At 48.6% G+C, this 17,931-nt stretch overlaps 1 protein-coding gene across 1 annotated transcript; it reads right to left on the bottom strand.

Moving 5' to 3' along the window:
- Window positions 1-1,068: 1,068 nt before the first annotated feature.
- LOC135536467 (sodium/hydrogen exchanger 5-like) lies at window positions 1,069-16,668 on the bottom strand (the record flags this gene model as incomplete). The annotated part of the gene is given in 6 exon segments (XM_064962810.1): window positions 1,069-1,195; window positions 1,420-1,490; window positions 5,159-5,248; window positions 14,482-14,684; window positions 16,353-16,506; window positions 16,509-16,668. Coding segments are annotated over 6 exon segments (805 nt in total), but the record flags the coding sequence as incomplete, so codon positions are not given.
- Between the last annotated feature and the right edge of the window lie 1,263 nt (window positions 16,669-17,931).

Raw genomic sequence — 17,931 nt, 5'->3', positions numbered from 1 at the left:
CTCTGTCTCTCTCTATTCTCTCTCTCTTTATTCTCTCTCTCTCTATTCTCTCTCTCTCTCTCTATTCTCTCTCTCTCTCTGTATTCTCTCTCTGTCTCTCTGTATTCTCTCTCTGTCTCTCTGTATTCTCTCTCTGTCTCTCTGTCTCTCTCTCTCTCTCTCTCTCTCTCTCTCTCTCTCTCTCTATTCTCTCTCTCTATTCTCTCTCTCTCTCTACTTGGGGAAACTTTACACATTCAGGTGTTCATTGTCTGTGCATCACTGCCATGCTGCCGTGAGTTGAGGAGCAGTGCCATCTAGTGGTCCTGGTTGACATTTACAACACAACTGTGCACCGGACAAAATCATGGCAACAGTTGTGTCTCTGAGCCTCCCTCCCTCCCTCCCTCCCTCCCTCCCTCCCTCCCTCCCTCCCTCCCTCCCTCCCTCCCTCCCTCCCTCCCTCCCTCCCTCCCCCCTCCCTCCCTCCCTCCTCCCTCCCTCATACCTGGTCTATAACACTGATGGCGTCTCTAATATTGATTTTCTGATAGACCTCCCACAGCTCCCTCCCTCCCTCCCTCCCTCCCTCCCTCCCTCCCTCCCTCCCTCCTCCCTCCCCCCTCCTCCTCCCTCCCTCCCTCCCTCATACCTGGTCTATAACACTGATGGCGTCTCTAATATTGATTTTCTGATAGACCTCTCATAGCTCCCTCTCCTCCCTCCCTCATACCTGGTCTATAACACTGATGGCGTCTCTAATATTGATTTTCTGATAGACCTCCCACAGCTCCCTCCCTCCCTCATACCTGGTCTATAACACTGATGGCGTCTCTAATATTGATTTTCTGATAGACCTCCCACAGCTCCCTCCCTCCCTCCCTCCCTCCCTCCCTCCCTCCCTCCCTCCCTCCCTCCCTCCCTCCCTCCCTCCTCCCTCCCTCCCTCCCTCCCTCCCTCCCTCCTCCCTCCCTCCCTCCCTCCCTCCCCCTCCCTCATACCTGGTCTATAACACTGATGGCGTCTCTAATATTGATTTTCTGATAGACCTCCCACAGCTCCCTCCCTCCCTCCCTCCCTCCCTCATACCTGGTCTATAACACTGATGGCGTCTCTAATATTGATTTTCTGATAGACCTCCCACAGCTCGCTCTTCCGGTACACAGATTTCCGCAGCAGCAGCTTGCTCAGGTAGTTCTTGTCAAACTGCTCCCACCTGAATGTAGACGCCCACAGAGGGAAAGGTTATATAATGACAGCATATGTTACACGGTATGTTTTAGAAGGGAAAACTCCTAACCTTCCACTTAGTCATAATTAGTGAATATATAACTGAAGTGAAAGTAAGGATTGACCCTTTAGACTCCCCGTGGATAATGTCCAATAATAATAAATGATATTTCAGTTGAAACATTGCCTGCAGAGCTGAGGGCTACTGACTTGTCTCTCCAGTGGTGGTAACCGTTGAGTCCAGCGATGTCCTCCACTGCTGTCAGACAATGGTCAAAGGCCTGGGGAGAGACCGTACACAGTCAGGTCAAAGGTCAAAGGCCTGGGGAGAGACCGTACACAGTCAGGTCAAAGGTCAAAGGCCTGGGGAGAGACCGTACACAGTCAGGTCAAAGGCCTGGGAGAACCTGACAGTCAGGTCAAAGGTCAAAGGCCTGGGGAGAGACGTACAGGTCAAAGGCCTGGGAGAGACCAGGTCAAAGGTCAAAGGCCTGGGGAGAGACCGTACACACAGTCAGGTCAAAGGCCTGGGGAGAGACCGTACACAGTCAGGTCAAAGGTCAAAGGCCTGGGGAGAGACCGTACACAGTCTGGTCAAAGGCCTGGTGAGAGACCGTACACAGTCTGGTCAAAGGCCTGGGAGAGACCGTACACAGTCAGGTCAAAGGTCAAAGGCCTGGGGAGAGACCGTACACAGTCTGGTCAAAGGCCTGGGGAGAGACCGTACACAGTCAGGTCAAAGGTCAAAGGCCTGGGGAGAGACCGTACACACAGTCAGGTCAAAGGCCTGGGGAGAGACCGTACACAGTCTGGTCAAGGCCTGGGGAGAGACCGTACACAGTCAGGTCAAAGGTCAAAGGCCTGGGGAGAGACCGTACACAGTCAGGTCAAAGGTCAAAGGCCTGGGGAGAGACCGTACACAGTCAGGTCAAAGGTCAAAGGCCTGGGGAGAGACCGTACACAGTCAGGTCAAAGGTCAAAGGCCTGGGGAGAGACCGTACAGTCAGGTCAAAGGTCAAAGGCTTGGGGAGAGACCGTCAGGTCAAGGTCAGTCAGGTCAAGTCAGGTCAAAGGCCTGGGGAGAGACCGTACACAGTCAGGTCAAAGGTCAAAGGTCAAAGGTCCTGGGGAGAGACCGTACACAGTCAGGTCAAAGGTCAAAGGCCTGGGGAGGGACCGTACACAGTCAGGTCAAAGGTCAAAGGCCTGGGGAGAGACCGTACACAGTCAGGTCAAAGGCCTGGGGAGAGACCGTACACAGTCAGGTCAAAGGTCAAAGGCCTGGGGAGAGACCGTACACAGTCAGGTCAAAGGTCAAAGGCCTGGGGAGAGACCGTACACACAGGTCAAAGGTCAAAGGCCTGGGGAGAGACCGTACACAGTCAGGTCAAAGGTCAAAGGCCTGGGGAGAGACCGTACACAGTCAGGTCAAAGGTCAAAGGCCTGGGGAGAGACCGACCAGTCAGGTCAAAGGTCAAAGGCCTGGGGGAGAGACACACAGTCAGGTCAAGGCCTGGGGAGAGACCGTACACAGTCAGGTCAAAGGTCAAAGGCCTGGGGAGAGACCGTGCACAGTCAGGTCAAAGGTCAAAGGCCTGGGGAGAGACCGTACACAGTCAGGGTTAAAGGTCAAAGGCCTGGGGAGAGACCGTACACAGTCAGGTCAAAGGCCCACAGGTCAAAGGCCTGGGGAGAGACCGTACACAGTCAGGGTCAAAGGCCTGGGGAGAGACCGTACAGTCAGGTTAAAGGTCAAAGGCCTGGGGAGAGACCGTACACAGTCAGGTTAAAGGTCAAAGGCCTGGGGACAGTCTGGGTCAGAGGTCTGGTCAGGGGGGGAGAGACCGTACACAGTCAGGTCAAAGGTCAAAGGCCTGGGGAGAGACCGTACACAGTCAGGTCAAAGGTCAAAGGCCTGGGGAGAGACCGTACACAGTCAGGTCAAAGGTCAAACGCCTGGGGAGAGACCGTACACAGTCTGGTCAGAGACCGTACACAGTCTGGGTTAACAGAGTTTATTCCTGATAGCCAGCCTAAACGGATGGGACACAGTGTCACAGGAGAGAGTCGGCCCATATCTGTCACAGTGTTATAGTAGAGAGTCGGCCCATATCTGTCACAGTGTTATAGAAGAGAGTCAGCCCATATCTGTCACAGTGTCACAGAAGAGAGTCGGCCCATATCTGTCACTGTGTTACAGTAGAGAGTCGGCCCATATCTGTCACAGTGTTACAGTAGAGAGTCAGCCCATATCTGTCACAGTGTTACAGGAGAGAGTTGGCCCATATCTGTCACAGTGTTATAGAAGAGAGTCAGCCCATATCTGTCACAGTGTTATAGAAGAGAGTTGGCCCATATCTGTCACAGTGTTATAGAAGAGAGTCAGCCCATATCTGTCACAGTGTTACAGTAGAGAGTCAGCCCATATCTGTCACAGTGTTATAGAAGAGAGTCGGCCCATATCTGTCACAGTGTTATAGAAGAGAGTCAGCCCATATCTGTCACAGTGTTATAGAAGAGAGTTGGCCCATATCTGTCACAGTGTCATAGAAGAGAGTCAGCCCATATCTGTCACAGTGTTACAGAAGAGAGTCAGCCCATATCTGTCACAGTGTTATAGAAGAGAGTTGGCCCATATCTGTCACAGTGTTATAGAAGAGAGTCAGCCCATATCTGTCACAGTGTTACAGGAGAGAGTTGGCCCGTATCTGTCACAGTGTTATAGAAGAGAGTCAGCCCATATCTGTCACAGTGTTATAGAAGAGAGTCGGCCCGTATCTGTCACAGTGTTATAGAAGAGAGTCAGCCCATATATGTCACAGTGTTATAGAAGAGAGTTGGCCCATATCTGTCACATTGTTACAGAGTAGCTAAAATTTCACTACAGATGAGGAGGGGTGAGGTGTGTGCGTGTGCGTGTGTGCGCGTGCGTGTGTGTGTGTGTGTTTGTTAGTTGAGGTGCTGCAGCTCAATCTGTGAGTCCCTCCTGTCTGTCTCCGTTCAGAGGGGTGAGGTGTGTGTGTGTGTGTGTGTGTGTGTGTGTGTGTGTGTGTGTGTGTGTGTGTGTGTGTGTGTGTGTGTGTGTGTGTGTGTGTGTGTGTGTGTGTGTGTGTGTGTGTGTGTGTGTGTGTGTGTGTGTGTTAGTTGAGGTGCTGCAGCTCTATCTGTGAGTCCCTCCTGTCAGTCTCCGTTCAGAGGGGTGAGATGTGTGTGTGTGTGTGTGTGTGTGTGTGTGTGTGTGTGTGTGTGTGTGTGTGTGTGTGTGTGTGTGTGTGTGTGTGTGTGTGTGTGTGTGTGTGTGTGTGTGTGTGTGTGTGTTAGTTGAGGTGCTGCAGCTCTATCTGTGAGTCACTCCTGTCTGTCTCCGTTCAGAGGGGTGAGATGTGTGTGTGTGTGTGTGTGTGTGTGTGTGTGTGTGTGTGTGTGTGTGTGTGTGTGTGTGTGTGTGTGTGTGTGTGTGTGTGTGTGTGTGTGTGTGTGTGTGTGTGTGTGTGTGTGTGTTAGTTGAGGTGCTGCAGCTCTATCTGTGAGTCACTCCTGTCTGTCTCCGTTCAGAGGGGTGAGATGTGTGTGTGTGTGTGTGTGTGTGTGTGTGTGTGTGTGTGTTAGTTGAGGTGCTGCAGCTCTATCTGTGAGTCCCTCCTGTCTGTCTCCGTTCAGAGGGGTGAGGTGTGTGTGTCAGTCTGTCTCCGTTCAGAGGGGTGAGGTGTGTGTGTCAGTCTGTCTCCGTTCAGAGGGGTGAGATGTGTGTGTGTGTGTGTGTCAGTCTGTCTCCGTTCAGCTTCGAGGCCGTGACAGCTGCTCCTGTGATGTGACAGTGACTGACTGGTCACAGTGGTTGAGCCGTCAGTGACGAAGACAGAAACATAGACGGAACTGAAATTAACGATATTGAAGTTGATTTCAATCGAACGACATTCATATGATGAAATGAAGCTGAATCGCTCACACGTTCGTGTATCTCCTCGTTGATGGTGGGCTTGCGGTTGGTCGCACGAGGTACTTTGAGCCAGTTCACTAGAGGCTTGATGGTCAGGCCCTGGAGGAAAGAGAGAGAGACAGAGAGAGAGAGAGAGAGAGGAGGGGGGGTAAGAGGGAGAGAGAGAGAGACAGAGGAGGGGGGGGTAAGAGGGAGAGAGACAGAAAGAGAGAGAGAGTGAGAGAGAGTGAGAAACACAGAGAGACAGAGAGAGAGAGAGGAGGGGGGGTAGGGGGTGAAAGAGGGAGAGAGAGACAGAGAGAGAGAGAGAGAGGGGAAGGGGAATGGGGGTGAAAGAGGGAGAGAGGGGAAGGGGAAGGGGGGTGAAAGAGGGAGAGAGGGGAAGGGGAAGGGGGTGAAAGAGGGAGAGAGGGGAAGGGGAAGGGGGTGAAAGAGGGAGAGAGGGGAAGGGGAAGGGGGTGAAAGAGGGAGAGAGGGGAAGGGGAAGGGGGTGAAAGAGGGAGAGAGGGAAGGGGAAGGGGTGAAAGAGGGAGAGAGGGGAAGGGGAAGGGGAAGGGGAAGGGGGGTGAAAGAGGGAGAGAGGGGAAGGGGAAGGGGGTGAAAGAGGGAGAGAGGGGAAGGGGGTGAAAGAGGGAGAGAGGGGAAGGGGAAGGGGGGTGAAGAAAAGAAGGAGTTACAGGAGATTAGAGGAGAAATGTAAATCCATCCCACAAACACTGAGTGTGTACAGGAACACACCAGGCCCCTCCCACAAACACTGGGTGTGTACAGGAACAAACCAGGCCCCTCCCCATAAACACAGAGTGTGTACAGGAACACACCAGGCCCCTCCCCATAAACACTGGGTGTGTACAGGAACACACCAGGCCCCTCCCCATAAACACTGAGTGTGTACAGGAACACACCAGGCCCCTCCCCATAAACACTGAGTGTGTACAGGAACAAACCAGGCCCCTCCCCATAAACACAGAGTGTGTACAGGAACACACCAGGCCCCTCCCCATAAACACTGGGTGTGTACAGGAACACACCAGGCCCCTCCCCATAAACACTGGGTGTGTACAGGAACACACCAGGCCCCTCCCCGTAAACACTGAGTGTGTACAGGAACACACCAGGCCCCTCCCCGTAAACACTGAGTGTGTACAGGAACACACCAGGCCCCTCCCCGTAAACACTGAGTGTGTACAGGAACACACCAGGCCCCTCCCCATAAACACTGAGTGTGTACAGGAACACACCAGGCCCTCCCCGTAAACACTGAGTGTGTACAGGAACACACCAGGCCCCTCCCCGTAAACACTGAGTGTGTACAGGAACAAACCAGGCCCCTCCCCATAAACACTGAGTGTGTACAGGAACACACCAGGCCCCTCCCCATAAACACTGAGTGTGTACAGGAACACACCAGGCCCCTCCCCATAAACACTGAGTGTGTACAGGAACACACCAGGCCCCTCCCCATAAACACTGAGTGTGTACAGGAACACACCAGGCCCCTCCCCCCATAAACACTGAGTGTGTACAGGAACACACCAGGCCCCTCCCCATAAACACTGGGTGTGTACAGGAACACACCAGGCCCCTCCCATAAACACTGAGTGTGTACAGGAACACACCAGGCCCCTCCCCATGTTCTGATATCACTGGATCAATACACAGATAAATCACATCTTTATTCTGCATGTCAATATGATTATAAATGTAGGACAACAAGCACTATTTTATTTATTTTATTTCACCTTTATTTAACCAGGTAGGCTAGATGAGAACAAGTTCTCATTTGCAACTGCGACCTGGCCAAGATAAAGCTTAGCAGTGTGAGCAGACAACACAGAGTTACACATGGAGTAAACAATTAACAAGTCAATAACACAGTACAAAAAAGGCAAGTCTATATACATTGTGTGCAAAAGGCATGAGGAGGTAGGCGAATAATTACAACCTTGCAGATTAGCACTGGAGTGATAAATGATCAGATGGTCATGTACAGGTAGAGATACTGGTGTGCAAAAGAGCAGAAAAGTAAATACATAAAAACTGTGGGGATGAGGTAGGTGAAAATGGGTGGGTTATTTACCAATAGACTATGTACAGCTGCAGCGATCGGTTAGCTGCTCAGATAGCACAAGTTTGACGTTGGTGAGGGAGATAAAAGTCTCCAACTTCAGGGATTTTTGCAATTCCCAGTCACAGGCAGCAGAGTACTGGAACGAAAGGCGGCCAAATGAGGTGTTGGCTTTAGGGATGATCAGTGAGATACACCTGCTGGAGCGCGTGCTACGGATGGGTGTTGCCATCGTGACCAGTGAACTGAGATAAGGCGGAGCTTTACCTAGCATGGACTTGTAGATGACCTGGAGCCATGGGTCTGGCGACGAATATGTAGCGAGGGCCAGCCGACTAGAGCATACAAGTCGCAGTGGTGGGTGGTATAAGGTGCTTTAGTGACAAAACGGATGGCACTGTGATAAACTGCATCCAGTTTGCTGAGTAGAGTGTTGGAGGCAATTTTGTAGATGACATCGCCGAAGTCGAGGATCGGTAGGATAGTCAGTTTTACTAGGGTAAGTTTGGCGGCGTGAGTGAAGGAGGCTTTGTTGCGGAATAGAAAGCCGACTCTTGATTTGATTTTCGATTGGAGATGTTTGATATGAGTCTGGAAGGAGAGTTTACAGTCTAGCCAGACACCAAGGTACTTATAGATGTCCACATATTCAAGGTCGGAACCATCCAGGGTGGTGATGCTCGTCGGGCATGCGGGTGCAGGCAGCGATCGGTTGAAAAGCATGCATTTGGTTTTACTAGCGTTTAAGAGCAGTTGGAGGCCACGGAAGGAGTGTTGTATGGCATTGAAGCTCGTTTGGAGGTTAGACAGCACAGTGTCCAAGGACGGGCCGGAAGTATATAGAATGGTGTCGTCTGCGTAGAGGTGGATCAGGGAATCGCCCGCAGCAAGAGCAACATCATTGATATATACAGAGAAAGAGTCGGCCCGAGAATTGAACCCTGTGGCACCCCATAGAGACTGCCAGAGGACCGGACAGCATGCCCTCTGATTTGACACACTGAACTCTGTCTGCAAAGTAATTGGTGAACCAGGCAAGGCAGTCATCCGAAAAACCGAGGCTACTGAGTCTGCCGATAAGAATATGGTGATTGACAGAGTCGAAAGCCTTGGCAAGGTCGATGAAGACGGCTGCACAGTACTGTCTTTTATCGATGGCGGTTATGATATCGTTTAGTACCTTGAGTGTGGCTGAGGTGCACCCGTGACCGGCTCGGAAACCAGATTGCACAGCGGAGAAGGTACGGTGGGATTCGAGATGGTCAGTGACCTGTTTGTTGACTTGGCTTTCGAAGACCTTAGATAGGCAGGGCAGGATGGATATAGGTCTGTAACAGTTTGGGTCCAGGGTGTCTCCCCTTTGAAGAGGGGATGACTGCGGCAGCTTTCAATCCTTGGGGATCTCAGACAACATGAGAGAGAGGTTGAACAGGCTGGTAATAGGGGTTGCGACAATGGCGGCGGATAGTTTCAGAAATAGAGGGTCCAGATTGTCAAGCCCAGCTGATTTGTACGGGTCCGGGTTTTGCAGCACTTTCAGAACATCTGCTATCTGGATTTGGGTAAAGGAGAACCTGGAAGGGCTTGGGCGAGAAGCTGCGGTGGGGGCGGAGCTGTTGGCCGATGTTGGAGTAGCCAGGCGGAAGGCATGGCCAGCCGTTGAGAAATGCTTGTTGAAGTTTTCGATAATCATGGATTTATCGGTGGTGACCGTGTTACCTAGCCTCAGTGCAGTGGGCAGCTGGGAGGAGGTGCTCTTGTTCTCCATGGACTTCACAGTATCCCAGAACTTTTGGAGTTGGAGCTACAGGATGCAAACTTCTGCCTGAAGAAGCTGGCCTTAGCTTTCCTGACTGACTGCGTGTATTGGTTCCTGACTTCCTGAACAGTTGCATATCGCGGGGACTATTCGATGCTATTGCAGTCTGCCACAGGATGTTTTTGTGCTGGTCGAGGGCAGTCAGGTCTGGAGTGAACCAAGGGCTGTATCTGTTCTTGGTTCTGCATTTTTGAACGGAGCATGCTTATCTAAAATGGTGAGGAAGTTACTTTTAAAGAATGACCAGGCATCCTCAACTGACGGGATGAGGTCAATGTCCTTCCAGGATACCCGGGCCAGGTCGATTAGGAAGGCCTGCTCACAGAAGTGTTTTAGGGAGCGTTTGACAGTGATGAGGGGTGAGCGTTTGACTAGATAGACATTGTGTTGGATCAGGCAGAGCAAGGTCAGCCTGGGGGCTAGGATCTCTCCAAGACTGTTGAGTCAACAGAAAAACGAGCACTGACTGGGTTTGATGTATTAGCGCTTGGCTGGAACAAAAGCCTGCACACATTCCACAAAGGGGTGAGAGTAGATGTCATGTCTTCACGGTATGGGGACCTCTCTATATATGATCACAGGTCTAATCATAGAATTACATACAGTATAGAATCCCTTTTAAGTTCATAAGGATCTATATGGGCATGATAGTGAAGATAAGTCGCGTCACTTTTAAAATGTATCACCCTACATTTTTAATGTGGCTTAATAAACACAACCGGTCATGATGTTTTCATCTGATAGGCTGAAAGGCTGATGTAAGCGACCTGGGCGCGTTGTTCAGGGGCGGCTGAGCGACAGGGAGGGTGAGGGAATAGCTGCGACGCCTCATGTTCCTGCTTATAATTTCTGTAATTTTGGTGGAATGCTGTTTGTTAGTCAACGCGTCTATAATGAGACACGTGCAGCTTCTCTTCTGCCGTCAAAGCTGACGTTCCTGGATAAAACCCCGATCGGCAGAATGACGTCATAAATCGATAGAACGATCAACGCATCATGGACAATCTCGCTGACATCGGGTAAAGTTCTCTCTTCCATTTCTGCTTCTCTCTCACACACGGAGCGAGAACATTTGTGGACCAGGGAGATTTCAGTTTGACCGGTTTCAAAGAAAATGAAAAGATGTGAAAATGATCCATCATGCTGAAAGAAATACATTATATTTCTCAATTCTGGTTACCGAGATAAAATTAACTTTTGGTCTATAATTTTAATGCAAGGAACACCTAGTTCTCCAGGAGTTAATATTATAATAGACTACATGAGACCTACAGTCAGTGTCCAGACTTCAGTTAATATTATAATAGACTACAGTCAGTGTCCAGACTTCAGTTAATATTATAATAGACTACAGTCAGTGTCCAGACTTCAGTTAATATTATAATAGACTACAGTCAGTGTCCAGACTTCAGTTAATATTATAATAGACTACAGTCAGTGTCCAGACTTCAGTTAATATTATGTTACACCTGCTCTCTGTTCGCTCACATCATCCACTACCACACATCATCCACTACCACACATCATCCACATCCACTACCACACATCATCCACTACCACACATCATCCACTACCACACATCATCCACTACCACACATCATCCACTACCACACATCATCCACTACCGCACATCATCCACTACCGCACATCATCCACTACCGCACATCATCCACTTCCGCACATCATCCACTACACACACATCATCCACTACCACACATCATCCACTACCACACATCATCCACTACCACACATCATCCACTACCACACATCATCCACTACCACACATCATCCACTACACACACATCATCCACTACCACACATCATCCACTACCACACATCATCCACTACCACACATCATCCACTACCACACATCATCCACTACCACACATTCACCACTACCACACATCATCCACTACCACACATCATCCACTACCACACATCATCCACTTCCGCACATCATCCACTACACACACATCATCCACTATCACACATCATCCACCAGTGTCTAATCCACTATCACACATTATCCACTATCACACATCATCCACTATCACACATTATCCACTATCACACATTATCCACTACCCCACATTATCCATTATCACACATGATTCACTAATCACATGATCCACTAACACACATCATCCACTATCACACATGATCTACTATCACACATCATCCACTATCACACATGATCTACTATCACACATCATCCACTATCACACATCATCCACTATCACACATCATCCACCAGTGTATAATCCACTATCACACATTATCCACTATCACACATCATCCATTATCACACAGTATCCACTATCACACAGTATCCACTACCACACATCATCCATTATCACATCATCCACTATCACACATTATCCACTATCTCATATGATCTACTATCACACATTATCCACTATCACACATAATCCATTATCACACATTATCCACTATCACACATCATCTACTACCTCACATCATCCACTATCACACATCATCCACTATCACACATCATCTACTAGTTTATAATTCACTATCACACATTATCTACAATCACACATTATCCACTATCACACATCATCCACTATCACACATGATCTACTATCACACATCATCCACTATCACACATCATCCACTATCACACATCATCCACTATCACACATCATCCGCTATCACACATGATCTACTATCACACATCATCCACTATCACACATGATCTACTATCACACATCATCCACTATCACACATGATCTACTATCACACATCATCCACTATCACACATGATCTACTGCCACACATCATCCACTATCACATTATCCACCATCACATCATCCACTAGTGTATAATCCATAAATCTGCCAGAGTGACCCCTGGACAGGACACTAGTCTATCTCCTGTTTCTACAGCGTGAGGCAGTTCACCTGGACAGGACACTAGTCTATCTCCTGTTTCTACAGCGTGAGGCAGTTCACCTGGACAGGACACTAGTCTATCTCCTGTTTCTACAGCGTGAGGCAGTTCACCTGGACAGGACACTAGTCTATCTCCTGTCTCTGTAGAGTGAGGCAGTTCACCTGGACAGGACACTAGTCTATCTCCTGTTTCTACAGCGTGAGGCAGTTCACCTGGACAGGACACTAGTCTATCTCCTGTTTCTACAGCGTGAGGCAGTTCACCTGGACAGGACACTAGTCTATCTCCTGTTTCTACAGCGTGAGGCAGTTCACCTGGACAGGACACTAGTCTATCTCCTGTTTCTACAGCGTGAGGCAGTTCACCTGGACAGGACACTAGTCTATCTCCTGTTTCTACAGCGTGAGGCAGTTCACCTGGACAGGACACTAGTCTATCTCCTGTTTCTACAGCGTGAGGCAGTTCACCTGGACAGGACACTAGTCTATCTCCTGTTTCTGTAGCGTGAGGCAGTTCACCTGGACAGGACACTAGTCTATCTCCTGTTTCTACAGAGTGAGGCAGTTCACCTGGACAGGACACTAGTCTATCTCCTGTTTCTGTTGAGTGAGTACTCCACCTGGACAGGACACTAGTCTATCTCCTGTTTCTACAGCGTGAGGCAGTTCACCTGGACAGGACACTAGTCTATCTCCGGTTTCTACAGCGTGAGGCAGTTCACCTGGACAGGACACTAGTCTATCTCCTGTTTCTGTAGCGTGAGGCAGTTCACCTGGACAGGACACTAGTCTATCTCCTGTTTCTACAGAGTGAGGCAGTTCACCTGGACAGGACACTAGTCTATCTCCTGTTTCTGTTGAGTGAGTACTCCACCTGGACAGGACACTAGTCTATCTCCTGTTTCTACAGCGTGAGGCAGTTCACCTGGACAGGACACTAGTCTATCTCCGGTTTCTACAGCGTGAGGCAGTTCACCTGGACAGGACACTAGTCTATCTCCTGTTTCTACAGCGTGAGGCAGTTCACCTGGACAGGACACTAGTCTATCTCCTGTTTCTACAGCGTGAGGCAGTTCACCTGGACAGGACACTAGTCTATCTCCTGTTTCTACAGCGTGAGGCAGTTCACCTGGACAGGACACTAGTCTATCTCCTGTTTCTACAGCGTGAGGCAGTTCACCTGGACAGGACACTAGTCTATCTCCTGTTTCTACAGTGTGAGGCAGTTCACCTGGACAGGACACTAGTCTATCTCCTGTTTCTACAGCGTGAGGCAGTTCACCTGGACAGGACACTAGTCTATCTCCTGTTTCTACAGAGTGAGGCAGTTCACCTGGACAGGACACTAGTCTATCTCCTATTTCTACAGAGTGAGGCAGTTCACCTGGACAGGACACTAGTCTATCTCCTGTTTCTACAGCGTGAGGCAGTTCACCTGGTCAGGACACTAGTCTATCTCCTGTTTCTACAGCGTGAGGCAGTTCACCTGGACAGGACACTAGTCTATCTCCTGTTTCTACAGCGTGAGGCAGTTCACCTGGACAGGACACTAGTCTATCTCCTGTTTCTACAGCGTGAGGCAGTTCACCTGGACAGGACACTAGTCTATCTCCTGTTTCTGTAGCGTGAGGCAGTTCACCTGGACAGGACACTAGTCTATCTCCTGTTTCTACAGAGTGAGGCAGTTCACCTGGACAGGACACTAGTCTATCTCCTGTTTCTGTTGAGTGAGTACTCCACCTGGACAGGACACTAGTCTATCTCCTGTTTCTACAGCGTGAGGCAGTTCACCTGGACAGGACACTAGTCTATCTACTGTTTCTACAGCGTGAGGCAGTTCACCTGGACAGGACACTAGTCTATCTCCTGTTTCTACAGCGTGAGGCAGTTCACCTGGACAGGACACTAGTCTATCTCCTGTTTCTACAGAGTGAGGCAGTTCACCTGGACAGGACACTAGTCTATCTCCGGTTTCTACAGCGTGAGGCAGTTCACCTGGACAGGACACTAGTCTATCTCCTGTTTCTACAGCGTGAGGCAGTTCACCTGGACAGGACACTAGTCTATCTCCTGTTTCTACAGCGTGAGGCAGCGTCTGTCAGCTCACGTGGTCAGGAAAAATTTGAACGATAAACATTCTATTTTCTGGACTAAAATATCTCTGGTATTAAAATATCTCTATTTTTAAAATATCTCTAGTATAAAATATGTATTAAAATATCTCTAGAATAAAATATGCATTAAAATATCTCTAGTATTAAAATATATCTAGTATAAAATATATCTAGTACAAAATATATCTAGTATAAAATATGTATTAAAATATCTCTAGTATTAAAATATCTCTAGTATTAAAATATCTCGAGTATTAAAATATCTCGAGTATTAAAATATCTATTAAAATATCTCTAGTTTAAAATATGTATTAAAATATCTCTAGTATTAAAATATCTCTAGTGTTAAATATCTCTAGTGTTAAATATCTCTAGTGTTAAATATCTCTAGTGTTAAATATCTCTAGTAAATACTTTACCTGGAACATCACAGTGAAGAAAACCACTATGATGGTTGTGGCCACGAAGTAGTCTTTAGCCGGGACCCGTTCTGCATCCAGCAGCACCACCAAGGCAAACGCCACCGCCCCTCGCAGGCCACCGTACGACATCACCACCTGGTCGATCTTGTCCAATGGGACGAGGCGGAACCAGTTCAACACCCAGGTCTGCATGACCACACCTGGAAGAGATCAGAGACAGAGAATCCAACAGCTACAGTATAATACTTATTCCCCCCCACCACCACAGTATAAATGAAGTCGTGCCAGTACATTCTCATCATTGAGTACAGAGTACCATCTTGATTATTGATAAAGGGCGACAGATATTCAGACGCTTTTTGGAGTTAATTGAAGGAGTGATTACTTTATCGTCTGTTTGGCATTAAAGGTTTTATAGAGAGGCCCGATCGCTGATAAAACACGCTGGATCCTCAAGACTCTGTTCAGTATCTGTGTGTGAAGCAAGTACCCTGATGAAAGGCTCTTCAAACAAGCACCCTGACGAAAGGCTCTCTCAGACAAGCACCCTGACGAAAGGCTCTTCAGACAAGCACCCTGACGAAAGGCTCTCTCAGACAAGCACCCTGACGAAAGGCTCTTCAAACAAGCACCCTGACGAAAAGGCTCTTCAGACAAGCACCCTGACAGACAAGCACCCTGACGAAAGGCTCTCTCAGACAAGCACCCTGACGAAAGGCTCTCTCAGACAAGCACCTGACGAAAGGCTCTCTCAGACAAGCACCCTGACAAGCACCCTGAAAGGCTCTCTCAGACAAGCACCCTGACGAAAGGCTCTCTCAGACAAGCACCCTGACGAAAGGCTCTCTCAGACAAGCACCCTGACAAAGGCTCTCTCAGACAAGCACCCTGACGAAAGGCTCTCCAGACAAGCACCCTGGACGAAAGGCTCTCAGACAAGCACCCTGACGAAAGGCTCTCTCAGACAAGCACCCTGACGAAAGGCTCTCCCAGACAAGCACCCTGACGAAAGGCTTTTCAGAGAAGCACCCTGACGAAAGGCTCTTCAGACAAGCACCCTGACGAAAGGCTCTTCAGACAAGCACCCTGACGAAAGGCTTTTCAGAGAAGCACCCTGACGAAAGGCTCTCTCAGACAAGCACCCTGACGAAAGGCTCTCTCAGACAAGCACCCTGACGAAAGGCTCTCCCAGACAAGCACCCTGACGAAAGGCTCTCCCAGACAAGCACCCTGACGAAAGGCTCTTCAGACAAGCACCCTGACGAAAGGCTCTCCCAGACAAGCACCCTGACGAAAGGCTCTCTCAGACAAGCACCCTGACGAAGGCTCTCTCAGACAAGCACCCTGCTCTCTCAGACAAGCACCCTGACGAAAGGCTCTCTCAGACAAGCACCCTGACGAAAGGCTCTCTCAGACAAGCACCCTGACGAAAGGCTCTCTCAGACAAGCACCCTGACGAAAGGCTCTCTCTCAGACAAGCACCCTGACGAAAGGCTCTCTCAGACAAGCACCCTGACGAAAGGCTCTCTCAGACAAGCACCCTGACGAAAGGCTCTCTCAGACAAGCACCCTGACGAAAGGCTCTTCAAACAAGCACCCTAACGAAAGGCTCTCCCAGACAAGCACCTGACGAAAGGCTATCTCAGACAAGCACCCTGACGAAAGGCTCTCTCAGACAAGCACCTGACAGAAAGGCTCTCCCAGACAAGAATGTTGGTCAAATAAATCCTCATTAAGGACAGAGAAGACTCCTCTCTTTGTGCTGCGTAGGTCCTCTTACCCAGGGGGCTGCAATCCCTGATACATAGTAGTATAGTATTGTAATGCACCTTCCGCTATGTGTAGAGTAGCAACGCTGGGTACTGAACCAATGTTTAGTAGGCGGCACACCCACAGGGCCCTGAAGACGAAGATGAAGATGAGCGTACAGGAGATGAGTCCTGTGTCCCAGGCCCACTTAGACTTGTCCACGGCTGAGATGCCCAGGAAAATGAAGATGATGGTTTCGGCGATGCTGGCCCAGGAGTTTTCATCGTGTACTTCACCGTGGTACGAGATTTCTGGGATATGTTGGCCTCCACGTACTTGTTGCAGCCGATACCACAGAACGTCATTCTGAAGGCGGAGAGAGAGAGAGAGAGAGACAAAGGACAGGTGAGGACCAGGTCAGATTCTGAAACACTTCTTAAATGCAAAAAAAATTAAGAAAGTTCATAAGATAGTTCGTAAGTGCAATTCCTCAACAATATCTTTCGATTTTATGATTTTCTTACAAACTCCTCAAATATCTTCTTACGTATCTTCTTAACTCTTGAAACTCCCCATCCCGGATCCGGGATCGTGACTAAAGCCTCAGGCTCATTAGCATAACGCAATGTTAACGATTTCTGAAAATCGCAAATAAAATGAAAATAATGCACCTACTCTCAACTTAGCCTTTTCTTAACAACACTGTCATCTCAGATTTTCAAAATATGCTTTTGAACCATAGCAATTCACTAATTTGTGTAAAGTATGCTAAGCTAGCTTAGCATTTTGAGTAACATTGGCACGCACAACATTTTCACAAAAACCAGATAAGCAAATAAATAAAATAATTTACCTTTGAAGGCTTCGGATGTTTTCAATGAGGAGACTCTCAGTTACATAGCAAATGTGCAGTTTTTCCTGAAAGCGTCTTTGTGTATGAGAAATCGCTCCGTTTTGTACATCACATTTGGCTACCGAAACGAACCGAAAATTCAGTCACCTACAACGTCAAACATTTCCGAATTAACTCCATAATATCGGCCGAAACATGGCAAACGTTGTTTGGAATCAATCCTCAAGGTGTTTTTTCACATATCTCTTCATTGATATATCGTTCGTGGACGCCTGCATTCTGTGGAAAAATACTTGCAGTTGACTTTTGCGCACCAATTTCGGCGCAGGACACCGGGCGGACATCTGGTAAATGTGGTCTCTTATGGTCAATCTTCCAATGATATGCCTACAAATGCACGTCACAATGCTGCAGACACCTTGGGAAACGACAGAAAGGAGCTGACTCACTCCTCTCGCATTCACAGCCATATAAGGAGACAATGGAAAACGGAGCCTCAAAAATCCTGCTCATTTCCTGGATGCCCGTTTCATCTTGGTTTTGCCTGTAGCTCACGTTCTAGGGCACGCATAGAAAATATCTTTGCAGTTCTGGAAACGTCAGAGTGTTTTCTTTCCAAAGCTACCAATTATATGCATAGTCGAGCATCTTTTTGTGACAAAATATTGCGCTTAAAACGGGCACGTCTTTTTACCCAAAAATGATATAGCGCCCCCAGAGTTTCAACAGATGTTTATTGCTCGGCAACCAATTTAGCTATCTAGCTAGCTAGCAAGGACAAAAAAATCATCAATAGTTAATGTTAAGGATGCTGCGAATTTTTGCAGTTTTTTGTTAAAAATCGC

This window comes from Oncorhynchus masou, unplaced genomic scaffold (genome assembly GCF_036934945.1).
Source record: "Oncorhynchus masou masou isolate Uvic2021 unplaced genomic scaffold, UVic_Omas_1.1 unplaced_scaffold_6218, whole genome shotgun sequence".
Taxonomy (NCBI): Eukaryota; Metazoa; Chordata; class Actinopteri; order Salmoniformes; family Salmonidae; genus Oncorhynchus; species Oncorhynchus masou.
The sequence above is the reverse complement of the archived record's forward strand: the minus strand, read 5'-3'. Positions and strand labels throughout refer to the sequence as shown.